We start from the raw sequence: 12,240 nt of genomic DNA, 5'->3' as shown, positions 1-12,240 counted from the left end.
AGTATTTGCCTTGTAAATATCATTCCTGTTTGCACTAGAATTATAGTGATCCTTATTAGATTTTTAGACTAATTTACTCTCCAGTAGCTTGGCTTATCCAAATACTTACGCTGCATTGGATTGGAATCCTAATAGAAAAATGACACATACTCCTAGTATTTAAGCTTGAATTTGGGGGCCATTTCATACCATAAAAATACTGTATAATTTGTAACACTGACTCATATTTTTAAATGAGATAGACACCACACTAAGTCTTCCCATTTTTAAATACTGGAGGGTTTTTTTGAGAAAGTAAAATGTATGTACCAAATGGCATGTTCTTTACTGAAACACAGTTACTTCTGACTTCAAGCTGGGCTTCTACCCCAGTTCTAGTAACTGTGCCACCTTGAAAGGTCACTTACTGTCCCTGCCTCAGTTTCCTCATCTAGAAAGAATGACCCGTGATAATGCTCATTTCAAGAGACATGCTGTAATTTACACATAAGTAGAAACCTTCCAAAGAGAAAATGCTTCACAAAATACCGGTGGAATGAATGAATGAATCTTGCAAACCCTTCCCCGTTTGAGCAGTCTCACCAATATCACCTAGTGGTTTGGATCAGTGTAGAGAGATCCAAAGTTTTGAATTTGAAACATGAGCTGGACACAAATAGGAAATACCTTAGGTTCTTTAAGATTCCTTCTATGTTTACATCAGTTTATCCCGTTTGCTATTTGCAGTTTTAAAATATGTTTGTTAACTGGTATGAAACAAATGCTGAGAATATAAACGGGGTAGGAAGGAGGTACAATATTCTGATATAAATGTATCTCCCACTATGGCAATGCTGGTAAAGTATTTACCCTCTTCAATTAAGTGTAGAATCTTTTTTTCCTTGTTTAACAAGTATGTGTTTTGTGAACATATTTTGCACTTTTCTTTTTAATTCTATGAAATGTAAACTGCATGATTAAAGTAAAAGGAAATATTTTGGAAAGCACTGTTAGAGCTCAACTTGCAGTGCATTTTAATTTAATTGCCTGGCTCTGCAAGGCATCTCACTGTTGGTGAGGTGTATACAATAGGGGGTTATTTCATAAGCAGAAGAAAGCACACAGCCAGGAATGTGAGCAGAAGTTTTAAATGTACATGAGAAGCAGACTGCTTCGCTGTGTCTTCATAAGAGCCACTGCTCAGTATCACCTCCCTCTGAATGTGTAAAAACTGTGAATTTCAGGGATGTTCATACTGGAAGAAACTTAAGGATTTCTGACTGTAAATTACAGTCATTTTTATTTCAAGTATGGCTGAAGCAAAATAAAACACAACTCTACTATTGTGTGTGTGATACAGTATTTGTATATATTTCTTTTTTGGGAGTTTAATCCAGATATAGTATTTCTAGAGAATAAAATAATTATATGCTTTTGTTTCAGTTGAACCTAGGGTAACAATGCAAATTTAAAATGCAGTATCTTGTAAAACTTACTGAGATACTAAAACTAATATAATTTTAAGATAAGAATGAAAAAGTGTTTTTGCCTTTCTCTCTTACTATTCATTGTATCAGGCCAAATCCTGAGCAGAGTTCAACGTCAATGGAAACAATTCTGTTTCCTGCAGCTCTGGATGTGGTCCTGTACATCAGGAATCAATTGATAAGTCATAGTGTGATGTATTTTAGAAGTATGAGTTAATTTCCTACAGGTTACATTTTTATTATGTAATATCATGTTACTTACACATTTCCTTAATACTAAAAACTCCTAAGTTCTATGTCACACTTTCAAGAAAAAAGTATAGAAGACAAAATGTCATCTGATTTGTGCTGTGTTTCTTGTTTCTGTGCCCTGTGGGAGGAAAAGAAAAGTAATAGAACAGACAAATAAATAAACGTGGTGTTGAAACTGGCATGACAGTTTCTGGTCTTGTGCAACGGAACTGCAATCAATTTATTGTCTTAATTGGTCAAATGCCAGAATAACAGTATAATATTATACAAGAGTAGATTAATTAAAGAGTAATTAGAATGGAATAAATTAAATAATCATAAAAGTTTGTCATGGGAAAAATATGTGTTTAGAATTAATTAGTTTTCAAATAAAGTGATATTTTAATTGCTCAGAGTTACAGAATCCTTAATTGCAGACATAATTTTGTTATAAATAACATCAGTTGCTGTAACAACTTGATATATTTCTTCTCTGTCAATTCTTTTTAATAGTTTGTTACTAAACAAGATTATTGCAGGAAATGTCTGCTAAAATGTCTGGAAGATGTTTAATTAAGTCTATGCTATCTGAGGACATTATTAGCTCTTGGAACCAAAAGATTTGTAGCTGATGCTGCACTGTGCAGCACCCCTAATTAAGGAGGATGGGCAGACAGAGCCCTGTGGCTGACAGATTGCTATGCATGGCTGGACTAGAGGCTACTCAAAACAATCTTTTGATGGGCCTTGGATTATCAATTTTCTGCTAGATTACAATGATTTATCAAGTGTACAGACTTAAAATCATTTTAGGTCTGATGGTATGGTACAGAGAGACAGTGGTAAAATATTTATTTTCACTTATATTGTGTATTTTGGTATTGATAAATTTTAAACATATTAGGCATTTGTTGGGTTTTGTTGTTGTTTGGGGTTTTTTTAATTAATTTTAAGGAGAGTGTGTTGTAGAGCCAAACTGCTATGGGTTTTTATGCCGGGGCTTTTTTTTCCAAGCAATGCTGTCTGTAATTATATCATCACACTTTACCAACCAATTAATGTTTTCAGAAAGTAAAACATATGGGTGCCTCATCTGCAAAATGAACCTGTTTACGAAACACTGGAATTTCATCTGTTTCAGCTGTATTTCATGCAGTATTTTGGACTCACTTATTAAAAGCTAGTGCAATGATATGTGATGCAGGACCTCTCATGTTTTCATACCCCTTATTTTTTGGCATAAACATATCCATGATATTTGGCTGTCTCCAAATGTTTACTTCAGTAAGATTTGCAATGCCCAAAATGTTTAACTGTGTTAAAAAAGGTCAACCAGCTGATAGCTGAAGGCGAGTATGTCAGAACGAAAGACTGAAAAAAATTATCAGTCTGACACAGTGGGAGTATTAGAATGATTAATGTTTATGTTAATTTATGGCTTTTACATATTGATTAATAGCTTTTTGTTTCAGTGACCAAAATGTGTAAGTGGCAATGAGATCCATATGCTAACTCGGTGTCTTTCAAATAGTTACAATCATTCTTAGTTTTGTTCCCATGCTGAATCTGTTTTCATATAGAAAATAATTATTGTACAGTGACTTTTTTAAAAATTGCAGATGGAAGTGTTTGAAAGTGAACCTCAAGACAAAAGCCTGGGTTTCAGTATTCCTGAAGGTTACACACTTGACATTTATATACATTTTTCTTGAGAGCTTCATTATTTAAAATCGTAGTACATTGTGGTTTAGCCTTATTCAGTCAGGATGCTTAGAGACAAAAAAGGTGCTAACACTGTGAGGAGCCATTGTCAGAGCGGAAATCATTACAAATGTGTTGCACTGCATCATGGTTATTAGTCATTTTCTTTTCTGCTCCCATAAGATTTCTTGGCATATCACCAATTGCTGATAAGCAGATTTGTTAGCTATCTGTCCATTGACTATTTCAAGTGTGGAAACTTCCATTATTCATTGTCTATTCATGTCAGGTAATTTTGAGGAGCTCCTGAGAGAGGATGAACTCCTAACTTCCTTAAAAGTCAGTGGGAAATGTAGGTTCTCAGCACCTCTCAAAATGAGACTTCTGGAGTGTTTTTTTGAGCAGGCAGTCATTGTTAGTCATTAGAACTGATTTGGTGACTCTTTAGAATGAAAGCTCTGACAGCATCTAGTGTTCCCAGCCTGTAAAAGGAAGGACTCTTGTCAGCTGTGATGTTGGTTGTGTGGCAACAGGTTTATGATATCAGTTAATAAAGGACTGTCTAGCTAGGGCGTATAAATCACTGCATTCTCTTTGACATTGACGTGTCTCTAACTAGTGAGTTTTGCAAGCAAGAGAATTCTATCTAGAGATCTATATACATATTGTATTTGTCAGCGCAAGCACGAGCACCCAACTGAATGCTTCCAGTCCAACATGGTGATTTTTTTATTTATTTATTGGGATGTTTTAGGTTTTGAAGTCACAAAGAAAATACAAATATACAACACTGTGCTTAATCTCTAGTTTGGTAGGCATAGGTATATGGTAATATGATAAGTAACCAATTTAAGAAAGCATTTGGTTATCCTTATTTCTGAAAATTAAGAGTGCTTTATTAATACATTTACTTTTTAAATGAGGAAGTTCTAATTCTAATTCCTGATTTAAATTAATTTATTTATTTAAATTAATTAATTAAATTTAAATTAATTAATTAATTTAAAGATTTCTACTAATTTGTTTCCACTTGAAATGAATTATTTTTTAATTAGCTTTAAAGAAATCCTGGAAGTGTAGTACAGTTTCTATCTAAATTTAGCACTATAATTTGGTGAGGTGAATCAGGTGCTGCTGGGACCCCCCTGATCTGTCTGTGCTACTCAAGTAACTCAAACCAGCCAGGCCAGAGTTGGCTGCAAAAGGAAGGGCCATGGCATTGACAGGCAGTGTGTTATAGGGTTGCTTCTTGGGAAGAGGATAGTTCCTATTTCCACCTGTGAAACCTAGTTGTCTGTGGTAGGTTAGAGGCTGGATACATGGGAATATTGTGTTTGGAAAGCTCATACTGCAGAGATGGCCTGCTGTATTTTAATGCTGGAGACTGTAAGCGTAATGGAATAAATGAAACTGTGTTGCACTATTAATTTGAGGGAATCTTTTATTCCCACTTATTTCCTCTGCAGTTGCAGCTAGGGACCGACATGGAAGCCACACTCATGCAGTAGAGCTGCGCTATCCATGGAAGACGGTCACAAAGCTCTGGAGTGCAAGTCGGCACAGAATTGCAGGCTAAAACAGGGCTTCTGTATGAGTGAAAAAGAAATAGCCTGGAAAGGGGGAAGAACTATTTATTCACAACTTTCTCAACTCATTTTTTGCTCTGATTTTTCCCTTGGGAGGGTGGCACTTGGTAGACTAGGAATTTTCAAAAAATAACAGGGATTTCTTATATCTGTTTGTGAGCACACCTGGATGTGTTGAATATTTTGCAGTAGTAATTATGTCTGCACACCTGTTGGTTTCAATCCCAAATCAGTTTGCCAGACATGCCTAGAGAGATTTATTTCTCCTATACCTGAAAAAGCCACTGAGTTTTTACTACTCTTAACAAGCCTAAAGAAAAAGAGGATTTTTTTCTTGGCTTTGCTTGAGCCATTGGTATCTCAAACTGAACTGTGGAGGTTGTGAGGGGGGGACAGTGTTTGGATGATAGTTTAATAGCAATTTGTTTTTGCTTCAATGTGTGATAGAAATACAAGTGACAGGAGTGGGAACAGGAGAGTTGCTGAATTCTGCTGGAATTTTTCCTGTGGGAATCTGTTAATGTTTTTAATTCTCCAAGAGATTTTTTCTAAGGTAATCCTTTTGACATTTACATATTTTAAATGACTCTTATTAAATAAAAGCTTAACTTTTTAATATCAAATACTTAAGTGATGATACTGAAATACCACTGCATGGACATTCAAATGGTTTTAAGATTATTCTAATTGCAACCTAAACAAAGTCAGTTTTGTGAGGGAATTAATAGTGAATTGTTCTTTATAGTAACATCATTTTGAAGGAAATTAAATTGTTCTCGCATTAAATAGAAGTAATTTTTTTTAAGATGGAAACCTTTTTAGTACCTAATGTATTGTGCACATACCCATTTTCTAATGGAAACACTAATTTGAACAACTGGGTTTTCCAGTTTTCATGTAGCAAACATAATCTCTGCAGGAGCCCAAGGGTTTGCAGTGTATGTTGTGAAGAATATTTGTAGTTGTCTGTATCGTATCAGAGTGTAGCTCAGCCCCTGACAGAGGATGCTGTTACCAGCACAGGGAAAGCTGGAAGAAAGCAAAAGTGGAACATCTTACAAAAAAGAACAGTGTGATGATGAGGTGTTGCATTTCTTACTGGTGATACTCTCTTGCAAACAAATAAAGCCATAAGCAAAAAGATTCATAGGAGGCAGGAGTCATAGCATGAGAATGTCTCAGGGACAAACATAAGATGCTTTTAAGTGAACTTTCTTCTGTAGGTTGCTCTTTGCTTGTTCAAGCCCCTGAGCCAGATCTTGCTCTCAGACCAGCCTAAATACTAAGCAAATTCATTTAATTAAATTTGCTGCAGAAATCCCCAGTTAACAAGAACAGATTGGTTTCCCTGAGGCTAGGTGGAGTTAACATTAAATGTTGTGCTAATTAGAGAACTCATTTTCAGACACCTGGGGTGAAACTTTAAAAAGTCCTAGAGACTTAGGATTGAAAATTCATTTGAGAATTATTCTTAGGCTTCCAAATCACTTAGGCTCTTTTGAAAAAAATTGCCCAGGGGCCTTAACGATCACAGAGTCATCATATTTGTAAGCTGCCTACTTAGCAAAGCATGGTATAACCATTACCTATTAGTATCAGTATGCCACAATGTATTCATTATCCCTGTAGGTAAAGTAGAGATATTGAGTTGAGGATAGGCTAAATGTAATTGTTTTGAGGATGCTTATACAGATGGATGCTTTCTTGGAGTTTTTAAGGCACTGGTGCACCAAATTTCCATCAGTTTGTGACTTCATGTGACTTTCTGTTGATTTAGGTACCTAAGAATTTTAATTAAATCTTGGGTGTAAGTGACTTGTCCAAGCTCATGACGAGGAAGACAGCACAGATGCAATTTTATAGTTCAACACTTGCTGGAAAAAAAATGAGATACTTAATACTGTCACACTGACATTCATTTGCTGAGTCATGATAGGAAGTAGTAAGGGGCCCTCAAATACCCAAGAAAAATCGACATAGGTTTAATATTAAGCCAAATTTATAAATTCAAATATCTTATTAGCTAAAAAGCAAGCAAAGATTCAGGCTCCAAGGAGCAAAAAGTCACTTAATTTGCTTACAGTTTGAAAGTTGTGGGTTTTTTTCTGTAGCCAGTCTCAGGATTTTTCTGAAGTACTGTCTTTGTAAAGACATGCATTAGTGCCATCTGCTTCATGCCAGGTAAAACCCTTTCCACAGCCAAGCACACACTTGCTGTCTGTCAGCAAAACCTTCTGTGTCAGTAATTAGAAAAATGCTATTAAAAACCTGCCTTGTAATCCCAGATAGCCTCTGGGTTGACTCAGTTCTATTTTGTCTTCCTTGCTCAGTGCTAGAACCCAGGATTGTTCTACCATGCTCTGACAGGCTGCCTAGCCGCTGTTTTATTTACCTGGTTCTACAAAGAGTAATTTTGAGGGCAACAGCAAACAGCTGTGGTGTCCCAAAGAGGTGACCTTTGGGGACAAAACCCTTAGTCTAACAAGTTTATGACACAGGTGAAGCATGTTATAGACAAGCACTTGGGAGCTAGATCTCACCACGGGGGCAAACCTGTACATTGTGTAATCATCTGAAAATTTCCTCTAGCCTGTCATGAGCCTAGATCATCACAGAACATGTGAGTCAGGTCACTAAAACATGGAGGTTATCCACTGAGCTCATTATTTTCATACCTAATTACATGGTGCTATTGAGGGAGAACTGCAGATTGTGCTGAAGAATCCTGTTTCATCACCAGTCCCAAAAGATAGTTGTGTTTAATTACGACTTATAGATACCATGGTGATTACTGATCTATAAACACTCAAGGTAGACCAAATGAGATGCAACAGCAAGTGCCTCCATTAAACATAATTCAAAAGCTGATAGTGTGGTGAGGTGACAATTAAACTTGAGCTATTTTAATGTACCAGGTAAGGTATAGCTGTATTGAAGCAGTGACATAAAGCTGAAAGTATCTGTCTTTATTGATCCTTTAGGAAATACAAACCCTCTTTCCCTTAGGAATACAAACTCCCTTTAGGAAATACAAAGGTGTAACACAGTAGTCACTAAGTTAGTGTGAAATACTGCGTTTCTTTTTTCAGGAAACTGTGCTTGGAACCAAAATATCAAATACCAAGTAATGGGATTCTTGTGTAAATGTGACCATAACTCTGATCTCATCTGAACTTCTTTTCAGTTTGTATGTTCCCTGCAATGCTTTTCTGTAAATGGTTGTGAATGGAAAGCACAGAAATAGTATTTTTATAGGGAGGAAGGGGAAAGACTTGCCAAGGGGCTAAATGGAATGATAAATTGCTTGCCCACTGAAATTACAGGTATCCAGTTTCTTGCATTTTGTAGCTCTTCCTTTTTGCAGCAAAAAGAACAGCTGAAAAATCTTGTATTTACAAGTGCACAAGAGGTGCATAGACATAGCCGGCTCAGTGCTCATCTTGCTTAAAAAGGAACGCAGGAAAAGCAGATCTGACAGCTGCTTGAGTGGTCCATGTTGAGAGGAAATACAAATAGCAGTAACATCCAATAATGGTAATTCAAAGAGGAAAAGCAAATGTCCTGATCAGAATTTATATGAAGTTATAATTTCACTCTAGGCTGACTTACCTCTATGATATCTGTGTCTTCTCACTCCCTCAGTTCATTTCTCGATGGCTCTGCCACCTCCAGATCCACAGTTTGTTCTCAGAGGGACCAGGGCTGCAGTCCACACTCTGCATTTTTCCTGTGGAGGCCAAGAACCTGATGTCCCCCTTCTTTTCTCTGGGTAAGTAAACCAGAATTTCTGGCTGCCTTAAGCATCAGATGGACATTTCCTTTCCAAACAAACCATATTATTTAGATAAATTGGAGAAAACAAAATGTATGATTGGTGAATGATGGGTGTTATCTTTGTACAAACAGCTTCAGTTCAGGAAAAAAAAAAGGAGTAGCAGACTGTCTTATCAGATTGTCTGCAGTGGTGACACTAAAAGCATCTTTTCTTACTCTCAGGTCTGAGAATGGGCTTGTCCATGTCTGGAACCTGAAAACACACAGAGTGGACACAGCGCTGGATGGCCATGGAGGAAAATCAGTCTACTGTGTGGAGACAATGGGTGGTAAAGACAGGCTGCTCAGGTTAGCAAAGCAGGCAAAAACCAGTGAAATCGTTCTTGTTTGTGTGATGTATAGGATTGAAGAAGAAAAAAAAAGTAATCTAAAATGGAATATTTTATTTCCGGAGTCACTGAAAGACTCTCCAACACATATGGAAATGTACTGAAGCATAAAAATGCAGAAAAACTATGGAACAAAGTGGGAAAATTATACAATTAATTTATTTCATATATATATATCTATATCTATGATACAATCTCAACAGTTTGGGGTCCATAGTGTTTTTATTAGTGCACTGAGATCAGGTGAGGTCTTTGGGTGAAGGAAATACATTTGCATTTGAAGTTGATGAATTCTTCACTGCTGTTGCAGGGAAGATGAAAATTAACATAGAGACTTTATAAATAGAAGGGAGAGGGAGAAAAGGTAAGAAAGGAAGACAAAAATCAGGGATGGAGAATGGAAGGCTGAAAATGAGCAAGGCTGAGTTGCATGCCTTTGCTTTGTTGCAAAATAGCTTCTGTTCTCGTTCGGTGAGGGAAGGTTGGGAAGATTTGTGTACTTTGGATTAGACAGGTGATCTAGGGTAGATGCCAAAGTGTCTGTATGACTAGGAGGTGTTCTGACATGTTTATCTAGAGAAGACATCTCTTATAATATACAGTGGAACTCATTAGCATTTATATTGTTATCTGCTTAAGAAGAATTATCAACACTCTCCTCCATAAAAATCACATTGAATGAACATTGTTTGTATAGTTTTTCCATACCTCTAGTTTTGCTGTATGTTAGTAACAGTCCACACAGCAGTGCAATTTTACCACAGCAGTTACCTGTATATTTATTTTTTTCTCTGTTCTAAAGCTAAATTGCAACAATTTCTTGTAGTGCCACTTTGTTTGCATGCCCAGTACTATAAATGTTTTTACAGTTTGTCACTCAGCTAATGGCAGATGGGAGTTTCTGTACTGATCTTGAAGAAGTCCCGACAGACTGTAGATTTGCATCTACCTCTGTTCAAGTTTCATGGTTCCATCAGGTGATACTGCTAATTAAATAAGAAATGGATAAGGGATTTTTGATGACTCGTGTCTCAGCTGGTAACATGAGGACACATCCTGTGCTACTGTAGTTTATGGACTGGAAGCTTCCCCACAGTTGTACTTCGTTGCAGAGCCAGTGGGATAATGTAAATTTGTAGCAATTGATGGTGTGCCCTTTGTCCGGCCTCCTTACTTAGTTGTCTTACTGTCTAAGACCAAGACACAGACTTTTCTGTGGGGCTGAGGTTTGCAGAGGAGCTTCTGTGAGCTGCACTAGTACAGCAGTGATGCAGCCACTGGTTTGGGGTATTTTAACCACAGCATTTCATTGTTTAATTCCTGCTACTCCCTGCACTGCCAGTCCCTCTCCTGTTGTATCTCCACACAGTTCTAACAGTCATCTGTGCCCTCCTTGTGGCTGTGGGAAGTTCACCACTGAGTAACTGTATCTTTTATTTATCTTTTATGCGGTCTTTGTTGTCCAGCTATTTGTCTTTCAGCTGTCAGCATGCCTGGCATTTCTGTTTCATTCCTAGGGTGAAAGAATGTTAAATGTGTTAATCTCTGGATACTTTTTTTTCCTTTTAAATTAGATCTAATCAACAGTAAAATTTAATTATTTTTATTATGAAAATGTTCACTTATGAGACTCCATAAATATATACACACATGTAACTAGCATAACTGCGTGTGATCCAGTCTCTCTTCTCAAGGCAACATGGCTGTGACTGCAGTCTGCCTGACTGACCCTCAGGTCCTCCCTCCTCCCAGTAACTTTTGAACCTCTTGGCCAGTCTGCAGTCAGTAGAAGGGTGGTGGGCTGGGGGATACATTTCCCCTACAGTGCCCCCAGAGAAGCTGCACTTAGCTGACTCCTTTACTGTATGCTAAAGACCCAGCTCTGAGATACTGACCTGCAGGAAGCCAGGCTTCTTCCGACCTGCTGCTCATGGATATTTTGTTTTACTGTAACAGTCAGGGCCGTGACCAGAGGATCTGCATGTGGGATTTAGCAGAAGGACGTACTTCAGTGACAGATTCTGTCTTCACGGAGAATGTGGGATTCTGCAGGTGCTCTTTGCTAAAAGTGGCACAGGGACGCTGGCTGATGGCCATGGCAGCCAAAGCCCTGGAGGAGGTAGGAAGTCTCTCTCTCTCTGGTGTGGGGGAGATTGCTTTTGGTTTTGAAACAAGATAGTTTAGAAGGGGAAACACCTTGCTCTCCATTGCTCTCACATTCTATGCTCAAGAGAGGGCAGCACAAGCAACCTTTGGGAGTTCTAATAACTAATTTTATCTGCCAGAAAGATGACTGAATTATATAACTCATGCTCTAATAGCAAGGATACCACCCCAAGATCTGTCTGACATGTAAGTATTTGCAGCTGCTGCTGGTCTTTCATGTGCGGGAGTTTTGAAAACTCTGGTGCTGCTGAATACTGTTAAAGGGGAACAAGAGTCCTTCTGGGGAACTCATGGTCAGAGAGTCTGTCATCAGCCGGAGGTACTCATCTTCCATCCCAGGCTGAAAGTCGTTTTGGTGAGAGAAGGGGAGGGGCAGGTGATTTGTAATGTGATATGTGGTCTTTCACCCCAGGCTAATTCTTTAACCAGTACTTTGGCTGGAAATAGTTGAATTACTATTAGTGGCCAGAGGTTTGCTCAGTGGGAAATAATTGTAGGGTCCATTTCAGTTCCTACTGGATAAGTCCACATCTAATACCCATTATCACAGCAGTCATTGACAAACAGCTTTGTTGGCTGTTTCCACTCCTGCTTTGTAGAATTGTATTTTTGTTTGCTTTGAAGGACTACTTGAAGACAAAAATAAATTATTTCAAATACTTCACATCAAAATTCCAAAAATAGGAAAGAAGAAAAAACTGGCATAAATATGAAAAGAAATATGGCAGCTAATGGCAAATTGTTCATGAGCATAAAAGGTCACGTGCTTTTCTGGACTATAGGATGTGTATCTTGAAACTGAAAGTTGCATATTTTATATACGAAGTAATAAGTGGGAACAGTGCCTGTCTTGCTAGAAAATGTGAACTTTTTATTGTTCAGGAGTTAAGCACATATTTAAGTACTTTGTTGGCTCACAGCCAGAGT

At 37.6% G+C, this 12,240-nt stretch overlaps 1 protein-coding gene across 5 annotated transcripts in view; it reads left to right on the top strand.

The window, feature by feature from the left end:
- Nucleotides 1–12,240, top strand: part of GNB1L (G protein subunit beta 1 like) — a 45,147-nt gene that overhangs the window by 16,082 nt on the left and 16,825 nt on the right. For 4 of the 5 annotated variants that reach the window (XM_051634306.1, XM_051634307.1, XM_051634308.1 and 1 more), the window contains exons 2-4: nt 8,627–8,753; nt 8,981–9,106; nt 11,104–11,266. In XM_051634306.1, the coding sequence (XP_051490266.1) occupies nt 8,638–8,753; nt 8,981–9,106; nt 11,104–11,266 (405 nt within the window). In that variant the 5' untranslated portion in view covers nt 8,627–8,637. Of the gene's footprint in view, nt 1–5,470; nt 5,538–8,626; nt 8,754–8,980; nt 9,107–11,103; nt 11,267–12,240 lie in introns of those variants that run through there. The other variant, XM_051634310.1, reaches the window with a different exon arrangement.

This window comes from Apus apus, chromosome 16 (assembly GCF_020740795.1).
Source record: "Apus apus isolate bApuApu2 chromosome 16, bApuApu2.pri.cur, whole genome shotgun sequence".
Taxonomy (NCBI): domain Eukaryota; kingdom Metazoa; phylum Chordata; class Aves; order Apodiformes; family Apodidae; genus Apus; species Apus apus.
This window is presented reverse-complemented; position numbering and strand designations above follow the sequence as displayed.